The 18567-nt window shown below is 35.1% G+C and overlaps 1 protein-coding gene across 1 annotated transcript in view; it reads left to right on the top strand.

The window, feature by feature from the left end:
• Positions 1 to 18567, top strand: part of PACRG (PARK2 co-regulated) — a 205874-nt gene that overhangs the window by 107579 nt on the left and 79728 nt on the right. Inside the window, exon 4 of the mRNA XM_009999994.1 lies at positions 1658 to 1807. Coding sequence (XP_009998296.1) covers positions 1658 to 1807 — 150 coding nt within the window. The remainder of the gene's footprint in view (positions 1 to 1657; positions 1808 to 18567) is intronic.

Below are 18567 nucleotides of genomic sequence, written 5' to 3' on the forward strand. Positions count from 1 at the left end.
TGCCTGTTCCTCCATAAGAGAATATTTTCCTGTGTGGAATTTGGACCTAATCTTTCAAATTGTATTTGTGGTTCTCTCTTTGCTAAAGCAGCCTTAGAATATGTAGCCATGAAAGTATAACTTGGAATAGCCAACCTGTTTACTGGAACTTAGTGTGAGCATATGCATTGACAGGCTTCCTGTCCACACATTAATGTGCTCAGAGACAACATGAAATTAGGTGTAGCCTGCTGACTGCAGTAAGGACTGGCAACTAACATCACTGCTGTAACTTGGGATAATCCTGTGATGCACCCAAGTACCTTTATACTGTCAACTCTCTGACTGTTGTTTAACAGTAGTTTTATTATGCTGTTCTTAAGCATACTAAGAGGCATGAAAAAAGAGTCCTACACAGCTAATCTTCCTCGTCCTGGCTTTGGAACTCTATCTCTGATTTTTAACATTTGGCAGGCATGCAATAAGTAGGAGAGGGAGTGGGATATAATGCATTTGCTTAAAAATATGGAAAAACAGACAGTGCTCTTATGTGAGGATAGTGCTTCATTCTTTACGAAAAAAGCATTCCTGTGTGCTGACAAAACTGTGCAGAAGTACTGAATCCCATAGCTTCAGTATGAAAAGGCAGTTCTTTAAGAAGTTTTTAGTAACGAATTTCAGTGTGTTCTTTATTATAATTTTTTCCAAGTGCTTATACTTATATTATGTTGAATCACATATTTTTATACTTCTTTGATTATAAAACATATAGCATTGACTATGAGCTTATCTTTTACAGGCTTTACTTTCCCAGTGCAATGGGAGTGGGCACTACACTAGAGAATTGGACTGATAAATAGTAGTGTAGCAAATCTGACAGCTGCTTCCATCTGCAGAATTTCGGAGGAGGTTTTATAACTAGAGGGATTTTGTAAATATATGTATCTCAATTATGACTCATTTTAATTACAAAAGAGAATGCAAGGTACTTGCTTTTAATAAAATCAAAAGAGAAACAAAAGGTATTTATAAAATGTCTTAGTGTCATAAGACTAGAAGCATGACACTAAAAGCTCAGAGAAAAATCTAAGTTGGAACACAAAATCTATTTTTTTTTTTAATGTTTGTCTTTTTAAAAAGCCTACAAGGTTTTTTTTGTGGGGTCTTTTTCCCTATGAACATTGGCTTCATTGTGCTGATTCTCAGAATAGTAGGAATTGTTAGTCGAATGAATAAAATTATAGTGAAATAAATGAATACAAACATACAAACACTAATTGTTGCACTAGAATGTATCTGTTGTCAACCTTTGCAGGTTGTCTTGCAGTTGTACAGCTCCATTGGCCCCAAATGGTACTGACTGAACATTTATTTTTCGTTTGTTTGGAACACGCCAGTATTACACAGGCAGCATGAGGGAATAATGAGCTGCATTCTTTGTGTTACTGAAGAGTCAGCACAAATTGTGGGAACAAATAACAATCAGACAAGGCAGTGTTTTATAACATGAGGGCTGCAATCCATCTTTGGAATCTTTCAAAGCTGGGCTAATAAAGGTCCACTTACAATCCCCAGCAGAGTAAAGTTTAATTAAATTTGTCCATTAGAGAACTCCTCCCCCCCTCTACATTTTAGAAATTAATTCTGCTTTCTGCATGTTGTACTTTCTACATCACAGATGCACTGAACCTTCGTAACCGACAGGTCATCTGCATCACGCTGAAAGTCCTCCAGCACCTGGTGATGTCAGCTGACATGGTGGGGGAGGCCTTGGTGCCTTATTATCGGCAAATCCTCCCAATCTTCAACATCTTTAAGAATATGAATGGTGAGTTATCCTAACAGGCTCTGTCTCTTTCAACCCCTAAGGTAAATAGGGGCTTGAGGCAGGGTTAAGATTTATTACAGTATATAAACTCAAATCCATTTGGAGCTCTAAATAATGTAACCCCCCACCCCCTTACTATTCCCGAAGGATGCACTGAAATTAACAATTTCATTTATTACTCCTTGCACGTACAATTTATTTAACACAGTACAGAAGCACTGAAGCAGTTCTATAATCTTCCGATAATTAAATTGTAAAGTTTTGTAACAGTCTTTTGAATACATTAATAAATTGCGAAGCTTTTTTCCTCCCTCCATCACATCAGTTCAGTCCAGCCTTTTTATTCCCTTCTGTGCTCTTCACAAGCAATTCACTGCTACCAGCAGGCTTAGGAAAGAATAAAAATAAAAGTAGCATCAAACTAATTAATTTGAGGGTCAAGAGAACTCCTTGTTATAGAAAAATTTCAAGTTATATAATGTCTAGCAAAACAGTGAAGTTTAAAGTTATTACTGCTCACTTAGCAGGTTTTATTGCAGAGAAATTTAGAACTCATTTGTATCTACAGCTGAATGTGTTGTTTTCTTTGTAGTGCAAACCTCTATTGCCAGTTTCAGTCTTTAATAACTGGTACTGTGGGTACTGCGAATGCATTTACACCACAGTCACCAGCTGGAATCAACATGATGCATCTTGCTTTTGCCAAACTAATCTCTAAAATATTTTTTCTGTCTGTACTTATCTGTTCAATTATTTACCAAGTTACTGACTTTAAAGTTTCTGTTATTGACATGCAGCCATATAGATCAAAAAGGAGTTAATTAGCTGCAAGCTTGTAAAAGAGGTTTTTCATAAGATTCATGGCACATTAATAGTTACCTGCAAGAGTGCTTCCTATTATACCTTCTGTTTGCATTGCTACAGAATGTATTCTCTTGTACTCAGTCTTTATTGAGTGTAAGATTCACCTCAGATTGAAAAACGATGTCCAAAGACTGACTTGCAGACTCAAATGAGATTTAGATTTTAGATTCTCATGCATGCATACATGTCTTTGACTCTGTTTTACTTAGTGAGAAACTTGCAGTAATGTATGGAATTCCACAAGTGTAGTGTTTGTTCAGATGACAACTGTGGCTTTCTAGAAGTTGTGGGATGAAAGTTTATGAATAAAATCCTTGAACTTGTAGCTTGAACTTCAGTAATTTTGCTAGGGGTCTTTATGAATTAGAAGATTCCCCCTTAACTGATCCAATTTCAGTATCTAGAAAAAATAGACTATAAAAAGGATTCTCATTGATTAATGAATATACAATACATACTTTTTTTCAAATTTCAGCCTGAAGTACCCCATAAATTCTCTTGACTAAGCTTTTCTGCAGTGATTTTAGATGAATAATAGGGAAAACCCATTTGTAAACATGTACATAGTATGACAAGGCATTAAGCACATTCTAAATATATCCTAAGTTTTTACTTTATTGTGAGCAAAATAAAACATATTTTCAAGATATTTGCATGCTCTGCCTGCAATGTGAATTTGTGCCTATATCAAACTATACTAAATCTTGATACTTGGCATTTAAGGACTAAAACTCAAAAAGAAATTAAAAGTAATTGTTCAAAATTGATCAATTTTATTAAAGCATTACACTTTTAGGAATAAAGGCTTTGAAAGTTCAGCATTACCAGCGATTAAGTTTATACTATTTGCAAGGCCTGCCATATGAAACTGTTCAAAGTTGTCTCCCCCACTTCAATGAACATATATTTCTTTCTTTCTTCACTGATGGTTGACAGAAAATGTGTGCTCCCTTTCTTCTCCTTTCTATCCCCCATATGCTTGATAGGCAACTGAGGTGCAGATCTTTGCTCCCAGTTTTAAGGCTATTTCCTTCAACGCAGATGAAAAATGGGGTGAGGGAGTGTACACTCTTCTTCCTTCTTTTATATATAGCTTGAGAAAAGAGGGATCTCCAGAGATCCCACCAACCCCTACTGTAGTAGGGGTACTGTAGTATGTCTTCCAGGAGGTGTGTGAATTGCAGTCTATTAAATCTGACAGTGTTGAAGTTTGTCTGTAATTGAGGTAGCTGGAAGGAGTGATGGCCGTCTCACTAGATCAGTATCTATCTGCTGAAAGGAACTCATTCCCAAATTCAGCACCTGTGAATACTACTCTCACACTAAACAAGCTTATAGTCAAGAGCATTAAGACATAAAGAGCAAGGTTCTGTTGTTGGTGATGTTACCACTAGTGTCTTTTTATTGGTGGAGACGGTGAGAGCATCCTCGCCAACTAGCCATGGTGTGCTCTGAAAAAGGGTCAAGGATTTCTGTTGAAACTTAGCCAGAGCCATAAGGCTGGCAGGAGAGCAAGCAGAAGGGAACATGAATTCATGCCAGTGATGGGGAAATACTTCTTTGATGTATCTGTTTGTCTAGTCTCTGCAGACTGAGAGGGCTCTAGCAGTATCTAAGCAAGCTGCCCAACATACAGGCAGCTTACGTACAAATGTGCTACTATAAATATAAGAAGCAAAAAAAGTAATGATAATGCTTACTAAGTCTATTGTGACTGCAATGCTACTGTAGTTTTCATTTGAATGTGTAAGTGAAATGTACTGTTATAAAACTAATTTCAATCATTTGAAAAAGGAAAGAAAAATCTGTATGAAATCAAATGGAAATATGCTTTTTTTTTTGCATAACAAAATTTTCTCTTCTTGTGTGTCTTGTCTTCTAAGCTACCTTTTATAAATCTGTGAGTTATCTGAGGTAAATACAATTTAGGAATGAATAGAATAAGTATTTATTTTATGAAAGCATGCAGAAGATAAAAATAAAAGGAAAAAAAAGAAGTCCTCATAACCTGGAATATGCTATTAGAGTGTAGGTGTACCAGAATGTTGTCTGAAACAGAAACCTGTTTATTAAGAGGATTATAGAGTTATGAACAGCAAATTTCTCTTGTTTAATTTACCTGACTGGTAAATAAAAATTTCACTGATTTATTTTAGCAACCATTTTATGCTGTCAAATCCAAGCAGCCTTAACAGCTGTACTATGTCAATTCATGTACACAAAAATATTTTCATGTCATCAATTTATATTATTCAGTAATGATCACGAGCAACTTTGAAACTAAAATAATGTAGACTAGATGAAAAAAACCCAAAACGTATTATTAGGGTTGATGTACCTCAGACAGAAAAGTATGAGGTGGCACTGCACTGTGGGAGGTACCTCTCCAGCATGGTAATTTTGTCTGTAATTTGTTTGGGTCACTGTAAGGCAAACAATGAGAACAGGGTAGACTGAAGCCCAAGTGTCTTGTGGCTGGAATAAAAATGCTTTAACACTATCTGTATGTTAAAGCTACCATAAACTTCTGACAGTCTCTACCTATCTAGCCAGTCTTTTAAAATAAAATTTTAGAGGTACGACTGAGAATGCCTAATGTAGCTGAATCGTAGCATTCAACCAAGTGTGAAGCCACAAAGGAGAATTATACTGCATGCTTTGCAGCACCTGAGCATCACTTGGGAAATAACATTCTCATGTCTGAAAGGTACTTCACATACTTTGGAGAACTCTATTTTACAAAATATAATAGTACTACATAGACAGTGAAGGAAAAAGCAGAATTTCAGTGTTTAATTGCAGAAGTGAGAGACTGTGCCTACAGGTAAAAGTGTTCCCTATATTGGAGATGGTGTATTTTCAGAAATGCTTATGTATTCCAGAGACAGCGATGCTCCTCAGAAAGCAAGAAGCAGCATTTATCCTTTAATGGGACTGAATGTGAATCTTGCCCAGAACATTTCAACTGTTTGCTCCTTCTGCTGGGAAATTCAAAAGTGCTTTCACAAAGAATGTCAATCTTGATCTCAAATATTTAGTGGTTTGCCAACTCTGTGTTCAGAAATAATATTTCAGGTTTAGGGGAAAAAAAAGGATGGTTTGAACATCACTATTTACAAAGTAATGTATTTGAGGTTCCTTTCATTTCTTCTCTGAACTTGAGATTTCAGATTATTCTCATGCAACTTTTCTCAAGGTTCTCCTGCTACTAAGAAGGTAAGATGCTTTATCATTTGTTTTTAGACAAAAAATGGAGATTCCCAAAAAATTAATTGATTCATGGTTGAGATTTAAAAAACACCTAATGCCATAAGGTTATCAATAAAATAAGGCACGTTAGAATACAAGTCATATTAGAGCAGTAACATAAACTGTGTACTAAATCCAGTTTTCAAATTGTGCTTATGCTTCATTTTGACACTTCATAATTCTGTGCATATTTTGCAAGTTTTTTCATTATATCCAAGCTTTCTTTGAATTACATAATCTCAAATCCATTATGATTTCTGAAATTCAGACCCAAAGATTCTGAAAATGCTTTAAGGATACACACTTCAAAGGAATAAACCACAACGACGACACAGATCTGAGTAAACGAATTAGATTTAATATATTTTCTATGTTTTTATATACCCCTTCAGCACAAGAGAATTCAGAATGTTCTGATTCATCAACATTTAATGAAACATATTGTGGTTTTCCCAGAATGGAGACTCTTGAGCCACTATATCACCTTCTTAAGCAGATAGGGATAAATTGATTGCACTCAAAAAAGTTATCATATTGGTGAGAAGCAAAATATATTTTTGTCATTCCCAAGGGTAATTAATGATAGTATTTCAATAGGCTTCCTATGACTTATAATTGCAAGAATATTTAGTTAACAAATATACCTGAATGCTTTGAAGAATATAAAAACATTTTTCTTCAATAAGATCAGCTGATGGTGTTTGAAAAAGTATTTTTCAAATATGTCATGATTCTTTGTAAAAAATCTCACCATGAGAGCAAAGTTCTCCTAAAATAATGTGTCATATGAATATAGATTAGCAGGAAAGAGATCCTCAAGAGGTAACCGTTGCTGTCTCACATGTTTTGTTGCATGCTGGCTAATCCTGTCTTTTTTCAATGACCATTCCTGAATATGGAGATGTAAAAAACCCACTGGAACTCGGAAGTATGGAAATTAGAAGTTGACAAGACCTATCTGTATCAGAGCATTTGTCGCTTTAGTATTTTTAATACAAAGCACGTGATTTTAAGCTGATGATATAGTAAACTTCGAACGTATAATCAAAACCCTGTCAGGTACTTTACAACACATTGAGAAAATTATCACACTTAGATCATAATTGCTGGGTAATTTCTAATTACTATCTAATTTCTTAGTTGAAAATACAGCATCAGTTTGTGTAAAATAAAACTGACTCAGCAGTGATTAAATACACCTAATAACACTTAGCACTTATTTCTAATGTGTTAATAGCCTACTAATTCAGCACCTTGAATTTCTGATAAAAGAAAAATCAAAAGCTTCCCATGTCTGAGGGTGTACATTGCATCCAGTGCTTTCTTTTTCCTTTTTCAGTTTTTAATTTTTTGAGTGGGTTGACACAAGGAAAGTAGAGTTGTCTATTGGATGACACTCAGAGGTCAGAGTTTGGACATCTGAATTCACAGAATATTCATGGACAAGTAAAATAGTGGAAACATCAAATTCTTCCTGCGCTTCAGTGCAAATATCTGTAACGTTGGTATAACCTCAAAGGCCTGAATCAATATCTTGTTTGGCAATTAATCAGAATTTTTACAGGAGTTCCAGGAGTATGGATATGTATGTCAGTATAACATTGTTTTCTTAAACTTAAGCATTCATATCATTCTTTGCTAAAATGTTTTAGAGAATTGTGTTCCTATGGGAAATAATTACTTTTGGAAATCCCATGTTGGAGGCAGATTTGGATATTCAAGACTGGACTTACGTAGAATTACAATAGTATCTGTAAGTCTGCCTATTCTGCATGCTTATAGCTGTCTTAATAAGTATCTGGTGACCAAATGAGACCAGGTGGTACTTAAGTTACCTGAAAAACCCATCTTGTAGGCATGCTTTGAGCAACTCTAACACATTGCTGCAACATGAACATTAGAACAGGGCTTGTTCGTCTGTACTTGGCAGCAATGAGGCCACACCTCAAGTACTGTGTTCGGTTTGGGGCCCCTCACTACAAGGACACTGAGGTGCTGGAGTGAGTCCAAAGAAGGGCAGCAAAACTGATGAAAGGCCTAAAGGACAGGTCTTAAAAGGAGCAGCTGAGGGAACTGGGGTTGCATAACCTGGAGAAAAGGAGGCTGAGGGGAGACCTTATCACTCTCTACAACTACCTGAAAGGAGGTAGTGAGGTAGGGGTTAGTCTCTTCTCCCACGTAACAAGTGATAGACAAGAGGAAAAATTCTTCACTAAAAAGGTTGTCAGGCTTTGGAGCAGGCTGCCTGGGAGAGGTGATTGAATTGCCATCCCTGTAGGCGTTTTAAAGATGTTTAGATGTGGTGCTTAGGGGCATGGTTTATTGGTGGACATGTCAGTGTTAGAGAAATGGTTGGACTCAAAGGTCTTAAAGATCTTTCCAACCTAAGCAATTCTATGCATCAGTAGTGTGTGTTTTTTTAACATAAAATGCATGTACAGATGTGCAAGCTGAAACTAGAACCCACAGTTCTCAATAGCTGTTACACTGTATAACTACAAGGCACAGACTCTTTCTTCATCAACAATTTATTCTCTGGAGAGGAGTTCTGAATTCTTTGCTGAACCTAACCAAGCTGCAGCAGGGAGAATGATGCAGAGTGGCATAGATTTATCTAGTAAAGTAATACCCAACTAGTTCAGCACATGCCCCAGTTTGGTGGTATTATGTATCAGAACTTCACCTTCCACTCTGAAATTCTGATTCAAGCCCCCTAAGCTCTGAAGGAGTTGAAATTCAGACATGCACCTGCACTTATTTTTTAGATTTGCTGTAGGCAGCTCCCAACGGATTTCTTTCTCATTCTTCTGAGACTCCTTATTCAATTTGCAAAGAACAGAGACACCTACATTTCCTCTCTAGATGTTAAGGCTTTCTTTGCATTTGCCCCTTACAAATAATGTAGATTGTTAAAAGTTTGGCTGTTACCCTTCTACTTAAGATTTATTCCCTTCTAATTTCTGTTTTTCACATAGTTGGTTTGCATATGGTGGGACTGAGAAGGGATTTCTTTGGATGAACTGACACTGCCTGCTTCATTTTTAACTACTTTCAGAGTACACATTAAATACCTCTGAGAAGATATTTATTTTCTGTATAATTCTTCTCTTTTTGTGTGAGTTTGCAAATAAATGTGACTAAGTTTGAGGGGACATATGGTTTCAACTTGTCACATTTATTAAGGTAGCATATTTTGTCATTTTAAATACACATCTGAAGTATGTGTTTGTTTAATAATTCTAAGTGCGTTATGTTTGTTTATTTCAGATATTTTTAATTTGTGTGCTCAGTTAAGATTTCTGTTCTAAGAAGACTCTTTCTATGGAAGTCAGTGTGAAGTTGCCAAAATCTCAGAAATTGTCTGCATTTGGCTGTTTTTTTGTCAACTGAAAAAAGAAAATGTAATAAGGAGAGAGGAACTTGGACAAAAGAGGGAACTCCTTCTCTGAATGACATTTTTCCTTTTGGCATCTCTCTTACCCTCAAGAAAAACAGATTAAAACCCCATGTAATGGAATGCACTGTGATTAAACCACCCAAATATTCATGTAATTAATATATATAAATTATATATATAAATAATATGTAATTCAACTCCTTCTATTATTATTCTATGATATAATTTCATCTCATTTCAAGACATGGCTTTTTTCATAGTTTTTGAAGAACAGTCTTAGCAGCAAAGTTGATTTTGTGAGGCCCATAGTTTTGGACTATTGATTCCTTTTTCTAAATTGGACATCCATCAGCCTGCTTTTTAGACAAAGCAATAAAAATATGTATTCTTGCTATAATATAATCTGGCTATCCCAATGCTGATGCAATTAGCACCTGAACATCTCAGTTTCTTTGACAGGATTGTACTAGCTGAGACTGTACCCTTTTGGCTTTTCTTATTTGAGAATTAGGTGAGCTAGATTAGACACATGATCAGAGCATTTGAATGCTAGTGTCTACATCTAATGCAGAAACCTCTGTTTCAGCCAGGATTTGTATTTTTTTAAAACAAAATAAAACGAAACGCCAAAACAAAAATAAACAAACAAATAAAATAAACAAAAAATTAAATCAAACAAACTTCTGGTTTTATATTAAGACTTTCCACTTATACACCACATCATGGCCTGTTACTTTCTCTTTGAAAGCTAAATTAAATGCTCAGGAAAAGATAGGAAATGCCAAAGCTAACATTCAACTCCAGCTCTTCTCACTTCATTTTATGTATTATAATACACTTTCTGATCAACTGTTTATTGTTTATAGCACAAATATTTTGTAGAATTTTCCAGAACCTCAGATAAATGTATATAAGTCCAAATTTTTACTGCACTTTGTTTTTCACTGCTGTGCTGATGCTATACATTTAATTGACAGTGTTTCTATATCCATTCTCTCTCTGCAGTACATAGCTCAATATCTTTTCATTAGTTAACAACCTTTGCTGCAATTTCTTAGCCAAATGTTTATGAAATTGTATGTATCAAAACATATTTGGGAAAAGCCACCTGGGGAGCCATTGGGAATACATTTAACATTTATTCCCTCCACCAAAGATATTTTCGTTCAAGGAAAGTGAAGTACAGAGTTTCAAGGGAAAAGTGGCTGCTATGATGATAGTGATGTTAAACACTTTTTCTTAATTTAAAAGATATTAAAGTCTCTTTAATAATTGCATAATGTTAATCTCTCTCCTTTCCTTACAAGTTTAAAGCCTGGCAAAGAGGAATCTTGCCAAAACTTTTGAAGTTGTCAACTATGCAGTTTCTTACAAAAAGTGTAGACTTTCTGTTTAAAAAACAGAACACTGGAAAGTATTTCTGGTCTTGAGCTGAAAACAAAACAAAACAAATCATCAATTGGTGCAAGAAACTATTTGCAGTTCCTGCTGTAGATTAATTTTGATGGCTCGTGCTCACATTCTCCAGTGTAGCTTTAGTTTTCACCCACATTCAATTCCCCATTATACACCTCATGCGAGATCTGCCCTAATCACTGCTTGGTCAGTGCCTCATGAAAGGTGTAAACAAAATGAAAAGTGAAGCTGTAACTTCAATGAGCCAAGGTGACAGAATTACCTAATCAACATTTTCTTTTTACACCAGTGAAGCTTCAAATAACAAAATAGTTAGTGTTCCATTTTTCTCTTGAAAATTTTGGAAGAATTTTGGCATCCAAACCTCCATAACAAAAATATTTTTCAAATAGTTTTATTTAAAAGTACTGGTTTCATTATAACTAATACACAAGGAAATATACTAGATTGATGTTTCTCATTCTTTTGAAGGTTTTGGAAATAAATATTATTTATAAGAAATCTCAGAATCATTTAACTTTTTGTAGAATTCTACAGCTCATCATATGTGTATTTATGTAATTTTCCATTTATTATTATAAGTCGCACTTGTGTTGTGATTTGTCCCTCTTGTCAGTTTAGTATGCAGAAATTCCATCTCCTCCTTGTCATTTTCTTAGCAGTTGTCCATCTGTGTGTGCTGTGATTTGATAAGCAAAGTAACTATACTTTTCAGTCATGTTAGCTTTCGTGAGTGAGCACCAGAGGAATGAAAAGAGCCAAGGCATATGCGAACATACCAGAATTTTGTTGAGTGGCTGTATTTTGGATTTATGGGAACTATATACTAACAAAAAAGCTACACTGGCCAATATGAGTGCAATGTTAAATGCTGATCTGTACTTTAAACTGTAGATTATATATTGTACTCCTGACTAGCAATGGAAAGAGATAGAAGGTATTCAGAAAGGCTGGACATATGAACGTAAGTTTCATCTTTGGAGGAACCCATCTGTCTCCACTGACTGCAGGGAGAGCCTGGATAGGTTAGCCTTACTAGGAGCAAAGTTAGCTTTGGTGAATAAACTGTCCATGTGTTACATTTCAGAGAAAGAAATTGTCCCAGTTGATTCCTCTGTCACAAGACTGCCAGTTGCAAATCAAGGCCAAACAGTGGAGTGGTTATAACAGACAAATCCTCATAGATATCCAGGATTGTGTACTAAGGAAAATAAATATGAGACAGAAAGATAGTTTGAGTTGCAGGCTCTGTTATAAAAGACACTGTGTGCTATGCTAATTGAGCAACAGCACAAATAGTTACAGCAGACATTATGAAAAAGCAGTTTCCCTGAGGCCCAAGAGACATGCTCTTTGGCCCCCAGAATCTGTTCTCATAAGATCTTAAATTGGTTGTGTTCTTTTTTCTGTAAAATTTACTCCCACACACCTTATTTAACCACCTACAAGTAGTGCAAACACTTTGATGAAACAGAATAGTAATGTGAATGATTTTATTTATTTGCAATAATTTTTCTAATGTTCCTTGAATTGTAAACAAATACTTGTTATAGGAAGACTACTGTGTCACAGGTCTCCACAAGGAAGATATACATATCCAGCAGACTTAAATTCGTAGAATATATAGAATCATAGAATCACCCTGGTTGGAAGAGACGTTGAAGATCATCAAGTCCAACCATAACCTTAATCTCCCTACTATAAACTAATTTACCTATTCTGTGCTTTAATCATGTCACTAAGCACTATATCTACATTTATTTTAAATACTTCCAGGGATGGTGACTTCACCGCCTCCCTGGGCAGCCTGTTCCACTCTCCAACCACTCTTTCGGTAAAGAAATTCTTTCTAATATCCAGTCTAAACCTCCCCTGTCGCAGCTTCAGGCTATTTCCTCTCATCCTGTCATAATTCACTTGAGAAAAGAGGCCAACTCCCACCTCCCTACAACCTCATTTCAGGTAGCTGTAGAGAGCAGTGAGGTCTCCCCTCAGCCTCCTCTTCAAACTAAACAATCCCAGTTCCCTCAGTGTCTCCTCATAGGGCTTATTCTCTCTTATCAGAACAGATTTTGATATGCATACTTGTCTGTGAACAGGAAAACTGAGAACTTACCATGTAGAATACTGAATGTGTCGGGATGGAACCAAAAAACATGGGGAGTGAAGTATTTATTTATTTTTTTAATAAAGGCAGAACTGTAATGAGGATCCTATTGTATTTTTCTTAGGGGTTTAGCAATTCAAGGTTCTGTTGAGGAGATAGAAAGATTATTTCTTATCTTCTTGAAAACTCATTTCTTCATATGTCAACTTTTTCATGGAATCTAGAGAACAGGAGAGATAAAAATTTAGGGAGGGAAAAGAGAAGTAGCAGAGAATAAATTTTAATCTTTAAGCTTCTCTGTTGCAGAGGACCTCTTCTACATATGCTTATCAAACTTATAAAAAATATTCTTCCTACTCTGGCTGAAACTAGTAAGTAGTGAAGAGTCAAAAAAACTAATGAATCTCAAGGCAGAAGCACAGATTTTTTTGTGGAGGCCAACTGGAGGATAAGAATTTGATGTGTGACCAAACCCTTGATAACTAGATTTCAAAATATTTCCTAACTTGAACAGGATTTATAATATAGGCATACTGCAGATTTAAATATGTCTAGTAGTATAATGTATGTTCATGCAAGAAGATTATTCCAAACCTTTTTTTTTTTTTTCCAAAGGCTTTTCTATTTAGAAAACAATAAAATGAGAAAAATTACTTACATTTACATTATAATATTCCCCATTGCAAAATACAATTCAGATTTGAAATACAGGTTGCCTATTTATCTCACACTTTATCCTCTCATGCAACCTAATAGTTTCAGAATTTACTGTCCTTTTTGGGTGGACTCTGACATATGATTCCATCCATGTCTCAGATCTTTAAAGGTATCTCTGGATGTTTTTGGGTTTCCCTAGTGTAAAGTTATTAGTTATTAAAAAATAATCACAATAAAGTAAATATACAATTCCTTGCCTCTGGAAAAAAGATCTGTCCTTTAAAATCTTGGTATCAGAACCATGTTTTAACAGCCTCAGAATGAGTAAATACTTAAAAGTCTGATGAATTCAAATTAGGGAAATAAACAAAGATGGTTTTATTCTGTATTCATTTAATAGAGAACTGGTGCAGTTCTACAAAGATCTAGGGTGCTATCAGTACCATTATCTCATGTGCTCATGAGAGCACAATAGAGATACCATTGTTCCAAAAAATGAATACATTAAACACCTATGTTTCGGGCAGGATTTTTTTAGGCAGCAAGAAAAGGTTTACTGATATACATAATGTGATAAATAGAAGAGAACTTATATAATAATTCAGAGAGCCTGGAACTGTATTTCTTGGGATTCTGATTTTCAAATCTGAGGTGAAAATATCTTGCTAGATGTCTTTTTCTGTTGTATTTAGACACTTTAATGTTCTCTGCATTGCCTTAATAAAGCCATGTTTTTCAGTCCTTTCACTCACAGAAAAGGAAATTTAATTTTTGACCTTCAAAAGTGTAGAAATCTTCTTACTGTTCCATATAGAAAGTAGCATATATTATTCATACATTTTATGATGTTATGCAATACTCACTGCTTGTTTTTTTGTTGTTCAGCTTCTACACTGATTACAAATAGTGACCAATATTTTTTCCCACAGTATTTAGACTGAGGCTGCAGGAGAGGCAATAAGAATATATTCCTATTGCTAATTGAAAAAAGGAAATTTTGAGCTCAAGCACTGGATCTCTGATCATCCATGTCACTTAGACTGTTAGCCCTATGCCTGGCATGGATTTGGCCTGTGCCAAGTGGCACAACTGAGGCAGTAACTAAAAAGTTACTCCAGTTACTTCCAGAACAGTTTTAATTTGTTTTAATACCAGGAAGCGAATCTGAGATGGCTTCATGCTTTGCAAGTATTAATGTACCACTGGGTGAATAATTCAGTCCCTTGTCTGTGAATTTAGCAGCTACAGGGAGCTCATTAAAGCTGCCTAGTCCATGGCCACATGGCACTGAAAGATGCTAAACCAGTCAGCATGCTACTTAAATGTTGTCCCTACTCTGCATCTGACGTATCACACCCTTGCTTCGTCCCTTCCCTATAAAAAATGCAACAACTCTGTAACTGCCTTCGACCAAAACCAGATGTGTATGGTTGGATAGAGTAGAAGTGGATGTAAAAACTGGCACAGAAGATTACTGTTATTTCTGCCACTTTTATACTGATGGAGATTCCTGGCACTCACAAGGGTTCTCCTGAGGTAACAGCCAGGTCATTTTGCTGTTGATTAGCAAATCCCACAGTGCAACAGACTGGTAAAAGAAATCAAGACTTTGTCAATCTGAGTTGTTAAACAAGCAATGATCCTAAAATATGCTCCTATCTTTAAACTGTCTGCATACTCTGTAGTAATATAAATGTTTGTTAAATGGCTGGATTATATGCAAATTCTCCATTGATTTGTTCTGTTTATGTGTTTGCATTACTCAGAAACAGAAGTTCAGACTTTGCAAGTATGATAAAAAAGTTGCATGTAAAAGTTTTAGAACATTGTGGGAGTTTTTTGGTAGTAGTCAGCTATTTCAGTTAAGAATCTGGATAGTGCACTTAAAAATATATATAAAGCCTTTTTCCTAATAGTTAATTTTTAAAAGCAGGGTCAGTTAACTTTCTGTTCTCTATGTTTTGTTTGTTTGTTTGTTTATTTTTTCTTTTGATCTAACAAAAGTACTTGTCATGACTGCAGAGAGAAATATATTTACTGCTCACATAAATGCCATCAGAGATACATAGTACATTACTCAAGGACATGATTCTGCACACACATCCTCTTCTGTATTTAAAATTTAGCCTGTTTTATCTGGTTAAATTTTTCACCAACACTATGAGAAAAAGGCCCCTTTCATTGTATTATTTTGTGTAGTTAGAACTGCATGTGATATGTTGTTTATGTAAGAGTCATTTAGAGGCCATGGGTCCAGTTCTCATAACCTCATTCACACTGAGGCAATACTTCCTATAATTATTGATCCCAAAGAAACAAATTGCCTGAGGGAGCCAGAAGATTTCTTAAAGTGAAGGAGTCCTGTTCAAATCTTAACAAGAGCAGAATCTGGTGCTAAACAAAACAGAAGTGTTTAAATGCAGAAGCCCATACTGTCATATACAGTGGCAGTCACCATGCCATAAATTAGTTTATTTGAACACTAATTATATTAGTTATGAATATTTTAATCTTATATTATGTTTATAATTATATTATGTTGTATGTATATCAATTATATCTTATATTTCCTTTTACATTATCTTCACATTGGGAAATGGTTGCGAATATACAATATTCTTTTAGTTCCTATTAATTACACTTCTGTATAACCAGGCCAGCAACAGACTGTACCTCTTCTACTGTATTTGCTGTGCAGAAAAAACATTTAGCTGCTGCTATATCATCATTATATCAGTAAACTATGATTGTTTCACTTCTGCACTAGGACTGCATTTGTTTTGAATAGGAATAGAAGTTGAGTTTTGTGAATTCTTGCAAAATGGCTGGCAAGTTCTTAAATGGTTTCAGCTCTGTCTCTAGGTAACTCCCTGCTCTCAGGAATTTTTATGCAAGTTACAACTGGATTACTTCATTGCTCTTCTTTGAAGATGAGAGTTTCTGTAGATGTAATCTCTTCCATAAATTTGAGAGTTCCCACTGTGGGCTGGGGAAGTCTCAAGTACAGGCAGAAGCTGGAAATGCTCTTAAAACCTCTCAAAACATTTGGGATTGAGATGCAATGTTTCGTAGCCAGGTGAGTCCATATGTGATGAAATGTTGTGAAAATCAAGTTTGTTGCACAATGTGCATGAAGTGTACAAATCCCATATATTAAAGATTATAAATTAAAGAAAAATCTATGATGATCCATATAAATCCATAGCACAACAATTATTGTTAAATGTAATTTAGTCTTCAGAGAGGTGTCAATTTTATTTCAAGACCTTACTCAGTATGGAATTTATTTAAAGGTTAAAAATTACATAACGGGAAACTTTATTAGACCTGTTGCAGAGGGTCCAGAGAAGGGCCACCAAGATAATCAAAGGCCTGGAGCACCTCTGCTATGAAGACTGGCTGAGTGAGTTGGGGCTGTTCAACCTGGAGAAGAAAAGGCTCTGGGGAGACCTTATGACACCTTCCAGTACTTGAAGGGGGCCTACAGGAAAGCCAGGGAGGCGCTTTTCATCAGAGAAGATAGTGATAGGACAAGGGGTAATGATTTTAAACTGAGGGGAGATTTAGGTTAGATATGAGGAAGAAATTCTTCCGTATAAGGGTGGTGAGGAACTGGAATGGGTTGTCCAAGGAGGTTGTTGATGCCCCATCCCTGGAGGTTTTTAAGGCCAGGTTGGATGAGGTTTTGTGCAACCTGATCTAGTGGTAGGTTCCCTGCTCATGGCAGAGGGGTTGGAACTAGATGATCTTTCAGGTCCCTTCCAACCTTAATGATTTTATGATTCTATTTTTGAAGAAATTGTTACATTAAACAAATAATGAACTTTAAGTTGCAGTGCAGGAAATAAACCACTTTTTTCAATAGCAGAGTCCTCTGTTTCAAAAGCAACGGTTTCATTTCTTATCCATCTCTTTCAGATTTTTAAAAATTTTTTATTTTTTTTTTGTAAGTTACTCTGCTCTCAAGAAAAGCACAAAGATTGATTGTATTGAAGAATGACATTTAGTTTTTTCTTTGGTTAGATCTAATGTAGATTTAACCTACATCTAGAAGCATAGCTAGAAACATTTTTTGTGCTAAAATTATATGTGTGACCTGGCAGTGTATCAGTTTAGTTTAACTTTGATGTTTTCTACACTGCCACTTTGTTTTCATCAGTATTTATGCTTTTTCACTCCTGAGAACTTGCAGCTGTAGTTAAGTGCAGTTAACTTGCAGTTGTAGTTAAGTGCAGACCTTTTCTCCTTCCTTCTAAGAGGAGAACATTACAAAATTCATATTTCCTACTTCAGATATGAGAATACATAAAAAACCTTAGAAGTATTATAAATCTTCATTAAAACTAGAAATCATTACCCTTTGTGCGTGTTTTTTTTAGAAACATTGCAGTTTTGTAAACATTATGGAATTTCTGTTGCTGAAAAATTTTAATTGAAGAGCCTCTTTGGTTCAGTTTAAATAGCAGCTTTGTTTCAGAGTAGAATAATACATTAAGTTTAGGGGATTTCTCTTCTTATAAATTCATTACTGTTTGAGGCATTGTTTAAAATCTAGTGGTGCTTGCAGTGTCATCTGGGAAAGAATGTGACAAAACAATTCCCTATTGTTGGGTAATAAACTTAGTTTCTTATTTGTGCATCCTTAGTACTTGTACATTTTGCTTTATATATTTGATGTTTTATTTTCAAATCAAAATAAATATAGTAAATTGTTATTTATGTTGGGCAAAAGTTGTTTAAGGATCTTTATAATTTGAATGCATTTATTTATTTGTTTACAGAAAAATCTAAACACATGTAAGCAAATCCTGAAAAGATTATTTACATTTATTTATTCTTATGCTATTATTACTTTTTCTTTTTTCAACACTTTTAATTGTGATCTGTGAAATCTAAAAATATGCTTCAGCAGCACTGCAAAGTGAATTACAGCAGTACTTTAGCCTTAAGTAAGGATTTTTTGCAGTTTTTTAAACATTTATTTGAGATTTTAAGTGTTTACTCAAATGACAACCTGTATCTGCCATGATACATATCTGTATTTTATTCTGTAGATGAGGAACAGCAGGA

The sequence above is a fragment of the Chaetura pelagica genome, unplaced genomic scaffold (genome assembly GCF_000747805.2).
Source record: "Chaetura pelagica isolate M959 unplaced genomic scaffold, ChaPel_1.0 scaffold135, whole genome shotgun sequence".
NCBI lineage: Eukaryota > Metazoa > Chordata > Aves > Apodiformes > Apodidae > Chaetura > Chaetura pelagica.